The sequence below is a fragment of the Ascaphus truei genome, chromosome 3 (genome assembly GCF_040206685.1).
Source record: "Ascaphus truei isolate aAscTru1 chromosome 3, aAscTru1.hap1, whole genome shotgun sequence".
Lineage (NCBI taxonomy): Eukaryota > Metazoa > Chordata > Amphibia > Anura > Ascaphidae > Ascaphus > Ascaphus truei.
This window is the reverse complement of record NC_134485.1, coordinates 373,949,496-373,970,601: the sequence shown is the minus strand read 5'-3', so window position 1 is coordinate 373,970,601 and position 21,106 is coordinate 373,949,496. Positions and strand designations below refer to the sequence as shown.

At 42.0% G+C, this 21,106-nt stretch overlaps 1 protein-coding gene across 1 annotated transcript in view; it reads right to left on the bottom strand.

Annotated features, from left to right (window-relative positions):
• The window catches only part of ATP8A2 (ATPase phospholipid transporting 8A2), a 691,321-nt gene that overhangs the window by 6,313 nt on the left and 663,902 nt on the right, over nt 1-21,106 (bottom strand). Inside the window, exon 39 of the mRNA XM_075592224.1 lies at nt 1,412-1,503. Coding sequence (XP_075448339.1) covers nt 1,412-1,503 — 92 coding nt within the window. The remainder of the gene's footprint in view (nt 1-1,411; nt 1,504-21,106) is intronic.

Genomic DNA, 21,106 nt, shown 5'->3' with positions numbered 1-21,106 from the left:
GTCCATATCTCCGGTTCTGGAATGACCAGGGGGATGGGATTTGGGTGGCATGCAGCCAAGGTTCCGGCTTTAATGCATGACCCGTCCCAGCCCCTTCCGACCAACCAGACGGAGTGTGGACGAATGTAAAGATTTGTGTTTTTTCCATAGGCTTCAATGGCGGCGTTTCCCCATTGAAAGCCTATGGCGGGAAATCCCATTGACGGCAACGGCGGAGCCCGCCATTCAACGCTATGGCGGTGGACCCCGTTGATTTCAATGGGGAAAGAGTGAAAAGCAGAGATTCATTTGTAAAGGGACGAATCCTGTATTTTAAAAAATGTATTAAAGTGCATTTCAGTATCCCCGGTTCTGGAGGTCACAGAGATTTGTAATTTGGCCAATATGTAAGGTCACTGTAGGCTTTAATAACTGGCAGATTTCGACCCACTGGACCCACCAGAACGGAACTTCTTAATAAGTGAAAATATTAAAGTGTATATGGGATTTTGGATCTGCTCTGAAAATGCAGACCCCATCTGCTATGCTAATAGGGCAGGAAGGGCATCCTGAAAAACTTAGCATAGCCCTGTGATCAAAAGTGATCAAAAGTTAACTGCCCTGATTGTTTATACTAGGGGCAGGAACAAAGGAGCTGAGTGTTTTTAAGTGTGGTACTTCACACTTACAGGGGAAGCCAAAATCTACTTCAAAGAGATTTTTCCAGCCAACTCGGCACCTAGGGTTAAGAGTAAAGGGTTGAAATGGTATATAAGTCAGAGTCAGTCTTTACTCAATTGTCTTCATGCGTGGTCTTCATGTTCTTCATGCATTGTCGTGATGTCCACATCTGAACCTGAATTATGGAAGGAATGGCCCATCCTGTATCCTGATGGCTTTCTTGTCCTAACCTTTAAGTAAGTGCTATATTTTGTCTGTTATTTGTATAATCGGTTGTGTTCACCTTCTTCAAGGAATAAATTATATTTTATCATATCTAAGCCTCGTTCAGTTCAACCCAGATATTTGGTGTTTATTATATCTTGTCATAAGTTACCGTGACAAGCATAATTGGGAAATCCTGTATTTTTTTAAAACACCAATTCATTAATCAATGTTTCCAACCCCCACATTATTTCATAATCTTTTTTAAGTTGTGTTTTTTTAGTTTCAGTGTTGGTAGAGGGATGTGTTTATCCCTCATGGGATAGAAAAAAAAGCCTTCGCTGCTTGTATGACAGTTTTACCTTCAGCCTAAACCAGCCTGGGGTCAGACATCGTGATTACAATTCGACCTTAAGTCTTCTTGCTATGAGCTTCCTCTCATATTAACTATACCTGCTGCACACTTTAATTAAAATGAAATCCCCACCTGTCTAGAGCATACCCTGGGAGATCTGCCCTGCCGTATTATTTACAGTCACGTACTTACATGATACACTTTGCTGGACGGAATTAGCACGAAAGAGGCTTGGAGGGGTTTTTCTGCCAAGTCTCTTCAACAAGTGGTCACGTTCGTTCAAGCTGCAATGAGATCAAATAAACACTACCTTCAGTGCACATCAACCAGGACGGAAGCAGCTGCTGCTTCAAATATAAAATAGTCTCTTATTACCGGACAATAGCACCCTGATACTTAGATTACAGGCTGCTTCAAGTAAGAGAAACGGACACACAGCACAAGACAGGGAAGCTCTTTTCTTATCAATGTAGAAACCTCATTCAAAATCTTACGTATAAGGCCGCGCTTATATTGCGCGCGATGGCGATGCAACGGGTGACATCACTCGTTGCTGCTAGTGAAAGTTGTAATTCGCTTTGCGGCGGCGTCGCGTGCGACCAGGTGATTGATTGGTTCAGAGGCTGTCACATGTGGCGACAGCCTCTGAAAAATCAAATTTGACCGGCATCCAAATTTTGCGCCGTTGCCGTCGCTCCCATCACGTCGCTCTTACTATAAGCGCACGCGACGGCTGGCAATACATTTGTTTTCGGGCGACGTTGCGTCGCCGGCACTATAAGCGCAGCCTAAGACACGCGCACAGATTGTATTAAAGGCAACCCAGCAATTAATTATTGTCCTCTCGTTTCGGGGTGAATTCTATACACTGCAAAGCAGTTGTTCAGGCCATTTTCGGACGCATATCCCCACAGACGTCAAAGGGAGGGGATTTTCATCTGAAAATGGCCTGATTGCCACTACGGAGAATATAGAATTGACCCGGTAGATGTTTTATTTACCACAGTGCAACTGGGATAATATTTATTCAAATATTAAAAGCAATAGGAGTTTGATTTTGCTCCGGTTTTGCAGCCAGCTTAAGGAATAACCCCCTGAGTGTCTGCTAATTCGTATACAGAGTTCATCAATGTGAATGTTTATTTTTTTTTATGCAGACGAGTAAACACCAGCTTCGTTTAATTGATTTACAAATGAACGAGACACAATAATGACAAGAACCACATGAACCCCAATTAAAGATGTTTTTAAAATATACTCAGACTGTAAGCTCTTCGGGGCCTAATGTTACTTTTATGTATGAAGCAATTAAGCCTATTAGGTCACATGCATTTCTGTTGTAAGGCCCTATGTACATGGATGGCGCTAAATAAAGAAAGATATATATATATATATATATATATATATATATATATATATACGCATTAACTATACGCATGAACTAACGGCTTCTCTAACTCTACCTACTACTCTGTCTATCCATTATCCGTATAGCCGTGTAACAAAATACCTAGGTTGAAAACCAGTGGATTAGAAATTAAGAAAACATGTTTTTGTAACACTAGAACATTTTTTTTAAAGAGCAGGACATGCTCAGAGGGGCAAGATACTACTCAGATATGTTTCTGGTGGGGATTTCTGCTTTAAGCTACTCTGCAGTCTACATTTTCTGCCTGAAATGTGCTCTTTAGTTGGGCTAGCCTGTTTCCCCTGCTTCCCGTGCCATACCACCCTCTCTAAAGTATTACTTAGAGCCAACCGAGCCTCAGAAAGCATGTGCAATACATGGTGCAGTCCTTCTTAGCACCAGTGAATTGATTTGTATCCCCGCATCCATATGACAGCAAAAGAGTTAAGACGCCTATTTTTAATTGAAATACATGTACAAAGATGTTTTAGAATGTTTTATTCAGCGTCAGGCTGTTCACATACTCTAGTAGCTTGAATCTTGGCAGCCGTCACTTTATTTAGCTTCCCACGTGTGTGTTACATACCTGTTCCCCACCTCACTGTCTGCTTCCCGTCTTTGGTTCTCTGACAGAAAGGCCGATGCATATGATTATACTAATCATATTTTCTTTTACATTGATATAGTGAGTCCCGCCCCAAAGAGCTTACAATCCAATTTTGGCAACTAAGGCACAGGGAGATGGAGCGATTTGCCAAGGTCACAAAGAGAGCCGACACTGGGAATCAGACTAGGGTCACCGTGATATCACCAATGAGCTGCCCCTTCAGCCTGGGTAATGGCACAGTGTCTTTGTGCAGTTACATGGCTCAGTAGTACAGGAAACAGTTGCCTGACAAGCAGTGTCAACAAAACAAAACCAGACAATAAACATTTGCACTTCACAGATTATTCAAATTGTCTAAATATCCATGTTACATTTGCATGAATTTAGTGCGACTTCCCCAACATATTGATTGGTCTTACAGAAAACAAGACTTTGTTTGCCGCTCCGATTTCTTGTATTGGTCTGACAATATACGGATACAACTACTGTATATACAGACCCATGTTTTACCCAATAGCTCAGGTATTAGGTACATTTTATCATATTGATCCAATAAAGTGACCACCAGGTGAAAAGTAACACAATTAAGTCTGGATAAAGTTGTATTTTATGCCCAGACATTGATAGTTTGTTTTTATGCATCACTTTGCCAAATCAATGTGTTTAATTACCCACGATTGCATGAAACTCAATATGTGACCTGACAATTATAACAAGGAAAAGAAAATAGCAGCAGTTGCCTTTGATGAGTTTCACTTACAGGTTTATCAGCAGATTCAATTTCTTCATCTTTGTACTCAATTGAGAACATGTTTAGTTGCTTAACCCATAATGGCCTGTTAGGGGTAGGCAAACCTTTTTTTCAGTTTTCCTTTTCCAGTGCTTGTAAGTGGCCTATCTGAGGATGCTTCTCTCTACTAAAAGCTTATGGTGTTACTGAAAGAATATCAATTTTCCGAAAAGCTCTATACTCACCTAGGATGGGCTTCTTGCGAATTTAAATGGTACAGTCCTTATAAGGGGGGAATATAAAACCAAAGTAACACCCCCTAGTAGCCTAGTTTTTTCATCCTTTATACATAGTCAACCAATACAATATCTTGGTATTTCACATGAGCCTGGTAGCAATGCTGCCAACAGGGAGCAGTAGCTGGTGATTGACCAGGCTGGGCCATTTGAGACAGTGAATCAGGTCCTTCCTCGGACCCCATCTCTGGATGCAGCATATTCCCTCCTCCTACCGCTACTGCTCAATGGCCCATATGTCCCCCCACCTTCTCCGGTCAGGAGGGATTAGAGGGGGCACTGTCCATTGCAATTGTCTTAGGCCCAACAAAGTTCGTTATTGGCTCTCCCAGATAGAACGGATGGTAGATATGTGAGGTGGGGAGTTGGAGATCAAACAAATGTTCTTTAATTATGAAGATCCACTTAGTGATGCAGTCCTTATACATTAAAAAAAAAATACAATTAAAAGGACAGTTTTTAGAACAGATCTGAACATTTTATGTGGATGGTGTTTGTTGTGATAGTAACATACCTAAACAAGTCTTAAAAAGCCATGTTTTCGTTACTCCTTGGAGCTTTGATGTTCCCATGCAGACCATAATTATTTGCCTAGACAAATGTAAATGAGGAGCATCAAAAGAATTCAGTGCAGTCTATTAAGTCCCCTGGATCATGTGTTCACCTTGTTAAATACAGTAGAGATGAGCCTCAACTCCAATTAACCTACTAAGCACTATTTAGCACTAATGATATAATGATTCAGAGCAATTTGACCTAGAATATATAGCCGGTTTCATTAGGAAACCTGCTAGAAACAGGAAAGGGTAAAGTGCAAGTATAAGGGTTTATTTATCAAAATCAGTAAGAGAGAGCTAGACAAAAAAACACATTACCATAATATTGCACCTCTACCACTAATTGCTCATAATATACTCCTGTCAGTCTCAGGCAGCGGTTAAAGCGTGATTACTTCTGCTGGATAAAGAGAACTAATGGGTCTTTCCTATTTTGTCCTATTATTATAAATAAAACATATCTTCTAAAACAAGTCACCTAAAAGCTTTTCTCTATTGTATTCTAGCACAGTGGTACAGTATTACTTTTTATTGGCACTTGGACATTTTGGCACTTATTTAACATCTTTAGTGAAATGAATAGTAACCAATTAGCCACAGCCTATATCTGGAAGCGAACATTTTATTTGTATTGTAGACAACGTTGTTCTTTACAGGCTCTGTGCTTGTTACAGAAGGAGGATTTTTTTTTTTACTGATTTTTTTTGATTCAACAATGTTTAATTCATTACACTGCTATAGGACCCACTGACTATGTATCAAGCTCCTCATACATTTTAGTTTTCCTTAGGAATTACTTTGAGTGTAAGACATTTGATACTATTTTTACGTCTTGTATATGACACTATATTGTCTAGAGAGCACTGTAGAGAGTACTGTTCGAGGTTTTTTTTGCCAAAGGCAAAAGGGTGAAAATGACAGCCCTTTAATAGAGTATGATACATGCCATTATAATTGCTCAGTTCCTATGGCTCCACTTAAAGGTGCACTCCAAGATGAATGCATACCTTTTTTAGCATAGGTGGGAAGGAGGGGGTCTCTGGAATTGAATCACGTTTATGTCAGGCACCCCCTTGTTCCCGAAGATACTTACAGGGAAAGGTGCAGCTGGTTACTCCCTGGTTATTTAAATGCCTAGATTCACACAGTTAATAGGAAGCAGAGACAGATTGATATTGTGGCAGGATTTAACACTCAATTTTTTCCGCTGGCCGGGAACACCGCAGGCTACACCTTCCCTGGTACGTATCTCAGGAACCTCCCAATTCCCACCTACGTTAAAAATAGGGGGGCCAAACAAAATTAATCTGTAGGGGAAGCTGTTCTTTTTACCCACTTCCTAAATTGTAAGTTGAATCTAAGAAACTGTAAGGCCAAAATAGTTTGTTACAGCTGTCCATTATTTCATTTTGAGATATGTATTTTAATTCATTTTAATTAAAATTCACGTACACGGCCATTGTCATATGACTTTCACACCAGTGAATATAATACTTTACATTAGTTTTATGACAAAATTATATTCTATTCAACCTGATAACATCACACTCTGACCATTTCCCTTATTTAAAAAATTGGTACTTAATACATATGTTCAATCAAGACAGCACAGGATACCATTTCATATAAATTATTTTCAGGTCTCGAAAGCTCAAATCCAGCAAGCGCATACAGTAATTTCAGTGATGGTTACATACAAAAACATCCCAACCTGCAAGTATGCATACAGCACATCTAACTAGACTTCTCTGACTTACTGTACTGGTGATACAATCATTATGGCAGCCTGTAAATCCCAAACGTGATGTTACAGTTGTGTTTAGTGCAATAACAGCAGATATTGATCCATCCAAACATTTCAGTTTTAGTTAAACAAATATAATCCTGAATGTTTTGTTTATACGAGTTGCAGAAGATTAAATACCATTCACCAGAACATTATCTGTAGGAAAGATTAATGCAGCTGGCACACTAACTGCTATCTTATGATGTAAATAAAGTCAAATACTGGCTCCCGAGGATTGCTGCTGATAATATGGCTTTGTATTTGCCACAGGATAATTTAGAGAACGTATTTTCTTACATTTCAATCTTTTTTCTGTATATTGTATACCTCTCCACCTCTCCTTATTCTTCAAGGAAGTCCCTGACATTAAGCTGAAAATGTGCTGGACTGATCTATTGTTCACTGATAAAAGTTTCCACAACCCAGTACAAGTTAATAGAAGACAAACATCTCCTAAATTTTACACCCAAATCACCCCAATAGAAACTTTCACGGGTTAGCCAATATACCCCTAATTGCCATCAATAAATCCATTATTTCTGTAGGAGAAAGCTGCAGTCCTTCTAAAGATGACCAGAAGCTTACAAATGTAAAAGTTGGTACTGTATCTAGAGTGATACAGAATAGAAAAGAAAGCAGCATATGCAAAACACCATGAGGCTTTGTTAAAGACATCATTAACAAAGAAGGTGTACAGAGGCTGCACCAGCAAACATGAAAAAGAGAGACTACATAGCCAGCTGTAGTTTTGCCAGTTGTAAGGATTTGTATTTTTACAGTTCAGGAGTTGGTTTGCATGGATATGGTCTCTGGGGCTGAAATTCTAAGGCCTGGTTCATTCTGTGTCGAAATGCATCTAAAACATCATTATATGTTTTTTTACTGAAGTGCTATGTGCTTCACAGGCTGTCAACACGCTGTAATGCATCATAACATCACGTTACAACAAGGGAAAAACAGCCAGGGGGTGGGAATCTGGACTCTCAGAGGCTTTGGAGCAAATTCATCTTAGGGAACTGAAAATTAAATTCAGCTAATCATAATAGTTTTGCATTGAATAAATGGAAATTCTACTTGTCTACATTTATTCACTTCAAAACCATTATAAAAACATGGTCAATGCTGGGATTTGCAATACACCGCAGCAAGGTATGGGTGACCCCCTTATGTACTATATCTGGCTAAAAATAACAAAATCATATACAGTACAGTAGCCTCATTTTCTTGGCCTCTTATTTCTGTTCTTTAAGACATGCATGGCCTCTTCTGCCTATGATTCCTAGATCAGAAATCAGGGTAATTTCAGCAATGAATGGAACATCCTTCAGTCAGTAAACGGGTAAATACCTTTTAAGGGCTACAAAAGACATAAGTAGTTAACAGGACTCTTTAATCTAGTACTATTCAGCCCATTATGTTTAGTAATGGCGTTCTTCAGCATTTGAATATGAGTTCATTGAGATTAAGATCTAAAACATGAGAATTTCACTTTTTACTTTACTTCACAATGCAGTATCCTTTTGGGACCTGATTAGCTGCATTTCAGGTATGTAAAAAGGGGCCCTAAAATACTCTTTCTTCATTAGATGTGCGCTGATCTGAAGTGGGAGGGCTTGTAGCATTAGGTTTCTTGCTCTGTGTTTGGAGTCAGCTCTCTATTACTGTGCTCTCTCTATGTATTCAAGAGGGCCATTGAGTAATCAGGCCGACGTGAATTCTTCATACTAGATGGCTGGTCAATGCTGGGGTCATGGCTATTGAAATGACTAGATATGCATCTGTATTCATAGGCTAAGTAAAAAGGAAGAGAAGATAAATAAGATACCTCCATACAAGGGCCAAACTAGTCATGCAGCTCCTCTTAATCAAGCAACTGAGCAGAGCAGCTTTAAAACTTAGCAAAAAGCACTTAAGTGAAAGGGAATCTCACAAGTAATTGTGTCCCGTGTTCAAAGGGACAGAACGCAAAACATAAGGAGTGGCCCTCCTTTTCTTTAATCTAGGCCTGACATTCTCCACCGCCCTTCAAACTTTCGGAAAGGAACAAATACCTACGTTTTTTTTTTATTGCAAAGGGGCATTCAACATATTTGTTTTCTTCTTTAAACTGAGCTGCATTTAGCAAATGTATCAAAAACACCCGCATTGTTCATTTCAATTGACACTGAAAAAGCGTTTGATCGTGTAGACTTAGTCATACATGTTTATAATTTTGGAGAAATTTGGTATAAAAGGGAGATATATTAAATGGAATTAAGGCTCTTTATAATAAACCAGGAGCCACACTCAAAATGGCCGGAATCAGCTCTGGAGTGATCAATATAAATAGTGGGACCAGACAGGGATGTCCCTTTTGTTATTTGCGCTTAGTCTGGAGCAATTAGCAAACAAAATTTGGTTTAATAAAGATATTAAGGGGTTGGTAAAACAGTCCAAAGAATATAAAATAGCCCTCTACGCCAGTGATTCCCAACCAGGGTTCCCTGGGGCTCCTTGAAGCAGTCACAAGGGTTCCTCCTATGGACCACAGCCCCCCCCCCCTTCCTATGGATCAAGGCCTTCCACCCCATCACCCCCGGGGGTGGGGTTTTTTGGTACGTATTTTGTAGGGGGGATTGTGTGAGAGTGTGGAAATTGACGGAAGGTAGGGGCGAGTGAGAGGAGAGAGGGGGTGGGAGTGAGTGAGTAAAAGAGGGAGTGAGATGCAGGGGATAAATAATGAGGTAGGAGGGAGGGAGAGCGAGTGAGACGGATGGGAAATAAATACATGGGTAGAGGGTGGGAAGTAGAGGTGGCTCGCGAGGTGTGAAATTTTGGGATTTACCCCTGTCGAACCTAATATGTGTCAGCCAGATAGGGGTTCCCTGAGATTTTTCGAAATACTTCAAGGTTTCCTCCAAACAAAAAAGGTTGGGAATCACTGCTCTACGCAGATGATATTCTATTAATGCTAACCAGATCATTAACATCTTTACCTAATCTATTTGAGGAGATTTCAAAATTTCTATTTGTTTCAAACTATAAAATAAATAACACAGAATCAAAAGAATTGGCATTGGGAGTACAGTAGCGACAGGGATGCTAAAACTACTAAAAAATAAATTTCACATTTCGGTGGAAAGAGGATAGTGTCAAATATTTGGGAGTATTTTTAACCCCTTGATATTCAGACCTTTACAATGCTAACTACCCGGATTTAATTCTGTCAATTAATAGAGATCTGGAGGAATGGAATAGATACCGTATTTCATGGATTGGTAGAATAATATCAGTAAAGATTAATTCACTTCTGAAATTGCTTTATCTGTTTCATAGCCTTCCTATTACTGTTCCAACCAAAGTCATGAGTGATATGCAAAACAGCATTTACACATTTATTTTTGGGGGAACAAAGCCAAGAATAAAAAGAAGTGTACTTAGTACATTAAAAGCAGGTGGGGGTCTAGCTTTGCCATCACTAAATAAATATTATGCCGCAGCATATTTAAGCCATTTACCAGCCTGGCATAGACTCAAACAAGCAATGAAAGAGATAGAAATGGAAGCTGGTGAGATACCTACGCAAAGTATAGACTTATTGTTACGGATTATGGATTCCCCAAAAAAATAGATCTAAAGAGGTGTATAACCACCCAATTATTAAGTTTATTTTGAGAGTATGGGCTGCATGGGAGAAAAAGAAGGGGTTAAGGGGACAACCCTCAATTATGACTCCATTATGGAGGAACGAGGAATTCCCCCCAGGTTGTATTCCAGAAAGGAATAATATTTGGATCACAAAAGGTGTTAACAGGATTAAAGATGTTATGTTTTTAGGGAAGTTATACACATTTGAAGAAATATATAACATTCCAGCGTCAGAATATTTCAGGTACATACAAATTAGGCATTTTATTATCTCAAAACATTTCCCACAAGGTTACCCACATCCGACTGTATTTGAAAAAATGTGCACAATACAAACACATCAGAGAGGGATCATTTCAAAAATATATGCTTTTCTGAATTCTATAGATGAGAATGAAAAACACTCATATGACTATGTGGGAGAAAGATATAGGAAAATACATTTCTAGAGAGGATTGGTTAGAGATATGGGAAGCTGCAGTGAGTTCATCCATCTGTACTATAATTAAGGACTATAATTTAATCCTTATAGAGATATATATTAGTATTTTATCTGGTAGTGTTAGGACTTGCGAACAGGTGTCTGCCTTGTCGTGGCTCGTAAGCTTACAACGCTTTGGCCAAAGGGTTAAACTAAATTAACCTTTTTCAAGAGAATATATAAGTATTTTACTATGTATTTTTATCATGTTGGATGTAACATTGGGCTTCAATGTCGTTTGTGGTATAATTAATAAAGGAGAACAGATATAAGATTATGATGAGGTGGTATTTAACACCAAATAGGTAAGCACATATATACAAAGGAGCAAGTGCTGTGTATTGGAGGAATTGTGGGTGTAAAGTACATTGTATCATATTTTCTGGACATGTCAAGCTAATTCCGTCTGGAGGAAAATGAAGAGAGAGATTACTGGAGCACTTGAGGTTGATGTGCCACTAGACTCTGTGGTAATGATTTTGGGAAAACCGATACCAAATGTACCATATGCCACAAACAAATGAATTGTGCATCTTCAAACATCAGCAAGGTGTACAATAGTTCTCCAATGGAAAAAGATAAATGTTCCATCTTATCAGATCTTTCAAGAAAAAGTTAGACATGTTCTAGAAATGGAAAAACTCACTGCATTTCTGAACAATTCTACGGAGAAATTTGAAAACATGTGGAGTCCCTGGATAAGAGCCTTTACAGAAGATATTACAGCGTTACAGGATTTACCAATATTAACACATTTAGATAGAAATTTGTCAAGATTATTGATACTGTTATCTCTTGCTGTCCCTCCTTCCCCTCCCACATATGTTGTTATTAATATGGTTCATTATTATTTTGAACATGAATAATTATTACTAATATTATTTTTGTATTGTATTATTGTTGTTTTAATTTTGTTGGTTATATTGTCCATATACCGACCCTTTACCATTTAATTTTATGAAGACTTTGATATGTTGTCATATATTATTTGTCGTGAATGGACAAATCAGAGTCCTTAAAAATTGCTTGTGGGTTACAAACCAAAGTCTAATTAAAGTCAGAAAAATTATTAGGACTACTACCACTAATGTCTCTTGCCTCCCCCACCCTTCCTTCCCCATATATTGTCTATTACCATTATTGTTAAATATTATTTCTATTGTTATATCTGTAATGTGTTGTCAATTTAATTATGTTGGTCGTTTTTTTTGTTTCCAGCCCACTCCTTCCACTTTGTTCTGTAGCCCCCCCCCCCCCACCCTGATTATAACTGAAAGCAAATAAAAAACTGTTTGAAACAAACAAAAAATAAATAAATAAACGGAGCTGCAGATGCCGTTTATTATTTTATTTCATGAAATATTACGGCCTTTTGGCAAGATCTTCTGCCCTATAATACTAGCAACAACAAGATGCCCCATGAGGACAGTGATCAATAAATGCAAAGTACAGTAGTATTTACTCGTGTGCAGGCAGCAGCACGTGTTAAGGCAGAGGTTCCATAGGAGTCATGATACTCTTCACAGCAACACTTCAGGGTAGGAATTAACGTGCATTTCATGTCATTGTTCCTGTGAGGTTTCACTCTTTTGCAAAAAGGTAATTTAATGACTATACAAGTCAAAGTATCCAACGTTTCGGTGCAATGCACTTGCATCAGGAGTCTGAAACGTTGGATACTTTGACTTGTACAGTCATTAAATGACCTTTTTGCATTAATTCTATCTTTACCATTTTTGGTGTGCGTGGCTACCTCTGTGTGTTATGCTGTTGCTTGACTAGGATTTTTTGCCCTATAGCACCCACTTATTGCAGTTCTTTTTCTTATAGTCCCCACTACCTAGGGGTATCCCAAGTTGCTTTTTCCTGATTTTTCTATTTTGACGTTTCCTTCCTTTGACCATGGTACATGATGCTTTCTATATTATGATTACATTATTCTTTGCATTTGTTGACCGTGCTAGTGTTTGATGAGCTCAGTGGGAAAAACCTGTAGTGAGGCTGTGACTGCACCTCTCGCATGTAGAACATCTGGCAACACACAACCTTTGGGTGCTCATAATTAAATATGCAAACTCCTATTTTAATCACTTATCTACCAGCAAGGGGGTTCACATGGTTGTTTCATGCTATATATGAAAAAAAAAAACCGTAGGTAGATGTCCCTAACTGATGAAAGAGCAATGATAGTATCACAGAATATGTATTATGGTCTTTTTAGGGGTTCCTAAGGAAAGAATGGGGTTTCTAATTTGTGATAAGAGATAAGGGTAATCATTGGATTTAAAAATTGCATCTTTAGTACAGTCCCATATAGGAACCAATTGAACTAATGACAGTTGTACGTCTAATAGTTTACAATTAGGTTATTTAGATCTTCCAAAAATCTGATAATTTTTTTAAACTGTACCCTAAAGAAAGTAGCATGTGTAAAGGCAGAGGCATAGGTAGGGTGACCAGACATCCCGTTTTTTTGTGACTGTACCGTTTTCCCGCCAGTTTTTGAAACGTCCCGGTTATGCAGAGAGGAGCAGGGGCTGTAGCGCGCAATGTCTCTTCCGGCATTTAGGTGGCGCCGCACAACTCCTCTCCCTAGCTGCAGTGTGGTGTCACTGAGAAGGTAAGGTAGTGCGTGTGTGTGTCACATAGGGGGAAAGACTGGAGGGATGGGGAGAGGAAGATGGGGGGAAAGATGGGGGGGAAGAGGGGGTGGCAGGAAAGATGGGGGGGAAGAGGGGGAGGGGGGAGGGGGGGAAGAGGGGGAAGTAACTATGGGAAGTAATAAAAACCTTGTTAAAAGACTACAAACAAGGGAGTCTATATAATAATAATAGCATGTTCTTGTATAGTGCTGCTAGTTTTACGTAGCGCTTTACAGAGACATTTTGTGCCTTTGTGTATGTGCTGTGATTTCACCGTAGACATAAATACATGAATGACTATGAACATGTATGAAATATAACTATGAAACATGCAATAAGCTAAGTATAAGATATTATTGTAATTGCTAAGGGGATAATTCTATATAGCCCGAAGCGGACAATCAGAAGGTACTCGGACAAAAATCCATATTGACTTTAAAGGGGATTTTCAGGCCGCTTCGGACTATATAGAATTAGGCCCTAAGTGGATGTGCCATGATGCTGTTGAAATGGTGGCAGTGTTTTTGTACTGAAGTCCAGTGAAACCTCCCTTAGGCCTCGGCCATGTTCCCTGCTTGCTGGCGGAAGCGCGCTAACGTGCGCTCCCGCTCAACACTGAGCCCCTACAGCCGCAATTAGAGCGGCTTTAGTAGGGGCTCACCTATGCTTCCGCAAGCGCGCGGAAGCGTAGGTCTTAGGGGAATTTAAAATTCCCCCGCTTGCCGGCGCGACAGGCCAGTCACGTGAGCGGTTCGCCCAATGAGGGCGAACCAGCTCCGTGACGTCACTGGCCAGCCCCCGGCCAGTGACGTGCCCGCCCCCTGACGGCCCCCTGACAGCGCGTGCGGTAAGCATCCGCAAGCGAGCAAGCAGGGAGCCTGGCTGAGGCCTTACAAATCATACTACTGACTGACAATAGGCTTTTCTGAAGCTTCATGGAAAGTTCCTTCAATCCCATTTAAAAAATTCAGGAAACCATAGGTAACACCAAGGTTGTAAAATGGCAGTGTAATAAATAGCTACAATGCTTACATCCTATCTCAAAATATCCATGCAGAATGTGCAGGGTATCTGGCCCTTGTTATGTTATACTATGTACTTTTTGTATATTTATTCTTTATAGTTCACTTTTACTATGTGGATAAAGAGGCACACATTCATTACATACAATTACAACATTCCTAGCAATTTCCTGCAATATGACTTGTTCCCAGATATGTGTTTGAGAAGTGTCTGCGAATGAGCCCTGCAATCTTCTTGTCTGTATTGAGCCATAGATTATACCAGTACTATTAAATCATTGTGTCTATAGGAAGACATTCCTGGCCATGGGTTAAGTTCTAATGTGTGGCTTATGGGGTAGATGTACAATGTCTGAAATCTTTTGTTTTACTGCACCCCCTTGACTTGCATTACAATCCCTAATGCACATTCCATTGTTATTATTATTCCTAGACACTGCGTTCTCTTACCTCTCGCATATAACATTTCTTTCAAAGTTTCTGTCACAATACTGCTTTTAAGCCAGTGGCATATGCTGGCGTCTGCTTACAAACAAGTGTGTTGCGTCCCCACTATCTTTTGTAACTTTATCCCATCATTGTAATGAATGACTTTGCTGCAACCAGGCACAAGCATCTACTTGATTAACCCTTGGGGTGCTGGAGGGGGCGTAACACCAGAGTGCCACAGCCACTCTCGTAATTACGATCATGTGATCGCTCCTCAAGAGAATCTCACGATCACGTCGTTGATGACGCAAATGGAAGAGGAGGAGCCCCGTCATCGGGTCACATTGTTGTTCAGTGCTTCACAGGAGCAAAAAGCCCATTACATAACTGCTACGTTATGGGGCCCTAGAGTGCCACACCTCATGACATAGTAGCTAAGTTATGAGGTGTTAAGGTCCAAAGGGGTAGTTGCCATACTTGTAAGAAACACATGTCCATATCCTACGTTTCAAGTCATCTTCAAGACCCATCTGAAAACGCACCTTTTTAAGGATTGTAACAGATTCTTATAGCAATTTTACACAAAAGATGCACTTTCTTCCCTCACATGCTCTATAAACCAATGCACTGTACATGTACTCCTACACTGCAGTCTCTGAAAGTCACCTTACATAGCACTTCAGTTGTAAGTGTAGCCCTGCTTCCTATCGCTAGCAAGCTGCTACTCTGTGCTGTATCACCTGTAGGCTCGCAGGGTCTGAGTCTCTGCCACGGAGAGCCTGGGGTATGCGCAACTAGTGTCACTGGTGCAGCGCCTCCACCTGCGACAGCTCCTGCCAGCGGGGGAGTGGGTCTTCGCAGGACGTCTAAGCAATAATTACTGACACACAGCCAATTACCGTAACCAAGTTCCTTTACTCTTAGGCCAAGATCAGATATATGTACACACAATAACATCCCCCGAATCCACCCAACATAACAAGCCACAGCGGGCTTAACACTGACTCGTGCCTCGGTGGACGCTACCACACTCATTCGCCACGGTGGACGCCACAATCCCCGAACCCGCCACCGGGTGATCCCACCCCGTGTCCAATTCCCCAAACAACACCGTCCCGTTACTTCACAGATAGTCTCTATGTGTGTGTATGGGTGACTGCGCAGCCACTGTGTCTTGGATTAGTGAATGGTACCGTTGGGGCCCTTGCTGAAATACCTGCCGAGCACTCCAGTACTCGGATCTGCCACGATCTTCACAAAGGGTCTCCGCACGTCGATGCCTTCCTCCCGTTCTCTCTCTCTCTGGTCCAGGGCGATCCCACCCGGACACTAGTAACACCACGCGGGGTATGATCCCCGACTTCCCGCCAAATAGGATTGTCCTGATAGAATTACACAGATGGTAGTGAACAGGAACCTATCTAGGGCGATCCCTGACTCCGCTCGTCCCTACGTTGACTCAGGGCTAATCTGGGCCTGGGGCACACGGCCTACGCCGGGGCGGCTTAACCTCCCCTACTCCAACACTCCGTCTCCTCTCCTCTCCCACGCGCTCTAACTCACGTGCGTGCAACCACCTCCCTTTATCCCCTCCTATCCATGACGCTCCCCCCCGGGGCTGCTGGGTCAAGGATCTACTCTCTCTCCCGCCAACTGTGCTCCCCCTCCTCCGCAGCTGTTGCAAAACCCTACACGTGCAATCTCCCGCTCTTTCGGGGCTGATCAGGGGTCACGGCTACATAAGCAAGAAGGCATTGCTTTCTCACATTACTTTCTTCTTAGATGTACCTTTACCCCAATATTTACCTGCATTATGTTTGGGGTACCATGTCTGAAAAGTACTGCATATACAGTATAGTCATTGTTATACCAATAGTAAAACATACATGCAACATACATATCTCACATGTCTTCTCCATACCATTTTTCTACTATTTATTTATTTATAAAATATTTTACCAGGAAGTAATACATTGAGAGTTACCTCTCGTTTTCAAGTATGTCCTGGGCACAGAGTTAAGACAAATAATACATGGTTACAAGTACAGTTACATAAATGAACAGGGTATACATTATATACAAGACATTGCATGCACAGTTAAAGAAAATATATATAGGGTCCTCTTCACACTCTTTTCCTCGTTTGATTTTTCTTAGTGTAGCCCCCTTTGCCCCATGTCTAGGGAAACTACCTGTGCTGTCGTTACCCGAGTGGCTGGGAGCCTGGGGTGATCACGTTCATGGATACACAGCGCCTCCACTTGAGAGAGATCCTAACGCAGTAGGATAACCCCTCCCAGGAACAATACAGCAGTAAATACACACACTGGGTATAATAAAGGAGTATTTACTGAACATGCAACTCTACTACATAACTATACCGTACAGTATACACAAGAACAACACAGGGGAGTATACCCACAGTGCTTAGTGTGCGGTGGCACCAATATCCCTGGTGTCCTTCCCCACCCCAAAAGTGTACCCAGGTACTGCTGACCTTAAACACAAGGATCCATCTGGTCCCACGACGTGAGGCCACTTGGAATCCTTCCGCTCCGCGTGCGTCCAATCCACCGCGTGGGGTGAACTCCCGCTGGAGGGTCTCACCGTTAGAGTCTCTGATATATATGCCTGGGTCTGGTCCCAGACCACAGACCAAGCACACCGCGTGGTGTCGCTTACTGATGCTGCACCTGTCACTATAAGCTAAGGTCTGGAAAAATCAGCGCACCCCAGTCATGGGAAGCGGAGAAAGAACTCGAGCGATCGCAGCTGGTTTTGCATGCTTCTACACTGTCATTGTGAAGTGTACCCTGACATTTTATACATAAAGTTGGACTTTTAATGAAAAAGGATTCTGAATCATTCCATACCATCATAGGAGTGGCTAAAGAAACCTTTAAGTGCCTGAACGCAGGCACTTACATGTAAGTGCATACCTCACCATTTGTTGTGCACATACCAGTCTATGAACGTACTTCACTATTGTGCTTTTCCTTCTCTTTCTTTTCTTCCTTTTTATATGAGATGCGCTGATTTTTCCTGAACATACATCATTTGCAAGAACTGGGAACAGTTCTTTTTTTTTCAATCTGCACTGAAAAACATACCGTTTAGCCAAGTTTAGACAATAATAGAAGTTTGAGCGCTTCCTTATTTGCTGTATAACTATAAGCTAAGGGTAGCACCCCTATCTGGGGCCTTCCCTATAGCACCACAAGCTGACAGGATCAGGGGCCTAGCTGGGACCTGGGGAGTTTCTTGCACCCAGACACTACCTACTCCCTTGTAGTCCCTGCTCCGACTGAAGCGTAGTGCCAAGCGCGCCAAATGTATCTTCTGTCCTGCATCTAGCAGCCCTATTGGCTCTTGCTTCCCATGTGATCCGGCAGCCCCTGAGGCTGCTGGGACTTGTAGTCCCTAGGTCTGCTCTGTGGAGCCTGCGTAATGGCCACCACTCACAGCCGTCCTGCGCATGCGCGAGACAACTACGGCGCATGTGCAAGGCAAAAGAAGATGGCAGCCCCCACTGTCGGGTGTGCCGCGGAACTCCGGTGACTGGGTCGCCGCCTGCAGGCTCTACCTGGCAGTCCCTACTCCACCCGCAGTCCCGATCAGCAGTAGCCTCACCCTTCCCCACAACGGCATCGGAGGTAAGGGGACTCGGCTACATAACCATACTCTTTGAACACTTCCAACTTCTCTGTTGCCCTCTGTTTGTCTTGTGACCCATTCACTAATCTGATCGGAAGTAGTATTTGGTTGTATTGTATAAGTTACTTATATGTCTTACATAGCGCAACGAGCGAACCCTGCTCCTATGCGCTTCAGATAATAGATGAGGTTGGTAAAATGCATATGCCTATCGAGTTCAACATATGTAAATAAAAAAAAAGTTGTCTTTAGCCCTCATTTTTTCAGTCCTCTATCACAGGGCTGCTCCAACTGGGGGGCACAAGATTTTCACGGGGGGGGGGGGGGGCGGCGGTTACAGAGGCCCCACACTTCCCCGAAGGCATTGAAATGAAAGGCCTCTGTAACTTTACTTACCTTAACTTTCCAGTGACGCATCGCCATGGCAACGTGACGTCCCATGACCCCGCTGCGTCATTTGACACTGGAGCCGAGCAGGGGAGGGGGGGAGGGCGTGAGCAGGGAGGAGAGCAGGCAGGGGGCCGCCGGGAGAAAAGATTGTGCACCCCTGCTCTATCCTATCTTGTTGTTCTCCTTAAATTTGGGGCACTTCATTGCTCCATATACCCCGCCCCCTTCCCCTATTCTACAGCATGTATTCTTCATTTGGGCCCATATTATCCTTTTCTGTGCCAGGATGCCATGCCTGTTACAGAGTATATCTGGTAAAGGACCCCACATAAAAAACAACTAGCGGGATTCAACACTCTGCTCTGTCATCATGATGTGACTACTATAGAGGCCTAATACTACTCATCACAAACAAAAGGAGTGGAGGGATTGCAATGGGAGTCACATAGTTTCATACCATGTTGCCTGTGGCAGAAGACAGAGAATAATACATTGTTGGCAGGCATCTGCCACTTTTTTCGTACACTGTTAATCATCTTGAGGTAATAGTATTCACAATGTGCGTTAACTTAATGTTCACTTATACAGCTACACTAGAACCATTCAGAAGAGTCTATCCAGAGGGGTTTAGAACCTCAGTTTTGCACACGTGGCAAAATTAAATAATATACCCAAAGTCACACAGGCCTGCCCCATAAGCTTATGCTAGTGTAATCCTGTTGCCCCCACCCAATCTCATATAGTGTCTATCAAGGGGAAAGCTGCTCTGGTTACTCATGGTAGTGGGGTGCATACCTGCTGATAAACAGTGGCCCTGAGTCTCCCGCATGGTGTTATAGGGGAGGTCAGGACAGGCTTCTTGGGCCTTGCCCGAATCGTACTCACGGTGGCAGCGCCTCCATCTCTTGCAGCCCCCAGAGATGTTTGGAGAAATCTCTGCAGGAGAATTGATCTCTTCTCCTCCCTGATAGATTTCAGTCTCAAGCAAGGAGTATGTAAAAACAGGTGTTCTTTATTCTTGTTACTCTCTCTCTCACACCAATCAAAGGCAGCGGTCAGCTTAAACTGCAATCAATTCTCAGCAGCACCCTTCACCCTTAGGATGTCCCTGGACCTACACTCCCGTCCACTGGCCACCAGGAGCAGTGCTTGCTCTTCCCTTACCCTAGTCTTCCACCACTTCCCGCAGAGAGGGCCTCAGTAAGCAGAGCCATGCACTACTGGGTTGGACAGAATAGCCTTTCTCAGTAGTAGAGGCAATTGGCTAAATTGAGGAAGTGCAGCTCCCTAAGTCAGTTCCAGTAAGAACCAGCCCCTTGTCACCAGGCCTGATTGCACTACCTTTTCTGACTCACTGAGCTGCAAGGTGTGGGGAAAACCCATGATTACTCCTGGCAACCTACCCTTACTAGGGATTACTGCCAGGAGGAGGGCAGACTTATAGCCCAAAACCAGCCAGGGCTACACTAGGAAACTTTAAAGCAGCAATACAGGTTAACTTAAAAAAAATATATATATTTTTTTTATATTACATTATAATTGTAATTGAATTGAAAATGCAATGCACTCTAAATTGGCACTATAATCAACAACAAAATAAGTGACTTAAAGTGATAGTGGTGATATAATAAATAATACTGAGTAGTTCTTGTGTGGTCTGCAGCTCTCAAATCACGGATTTCTTCTTCCGTTTGTGAGGATAATTCTATGGGTGGATGTTGTAGTGCACAGTAAACCCACAAGTTCATAACATAGAGGGAATTAACCACAACATAGTCCAGCTCTGTGATAGAGAGTAGGTCAGAGTGAATGGGAATAAGGCCGAGGCCATGCTAAAAATGCGCGCGGCGGAGCGCGTGGCATTGTGTACGCCTGCAGCAGAGGCGATTTGTGGCCTAGAGGGAGATGCGACGAGGAGGCGTGACCAGGACGTCACAGAGCTGGTTCGCCCTCATTGGCGGAATCGCTCATGTGACCCAACCATCGCACGTCAAAATCAAATATTTTGTCGCGCTGTCGCGGACGCGCACTCTATGGCCGTCCTCATTGGGGCATGCCTATTTGTTCGCGCCCGCTAAGCATCGATGCAACCTAATACTATTCACACTTGGTGAGTATATAGTGCACTTTAGAAGTACTACTCAGTGTTTGTAATGAAAAATTATTATTATTCCATATATATTGAGAAAGCTACACCGCAGTGTAAATCTATGTTTACTAGAGACACATAGGTGGCATATTGCACTCACGAGAGGTCT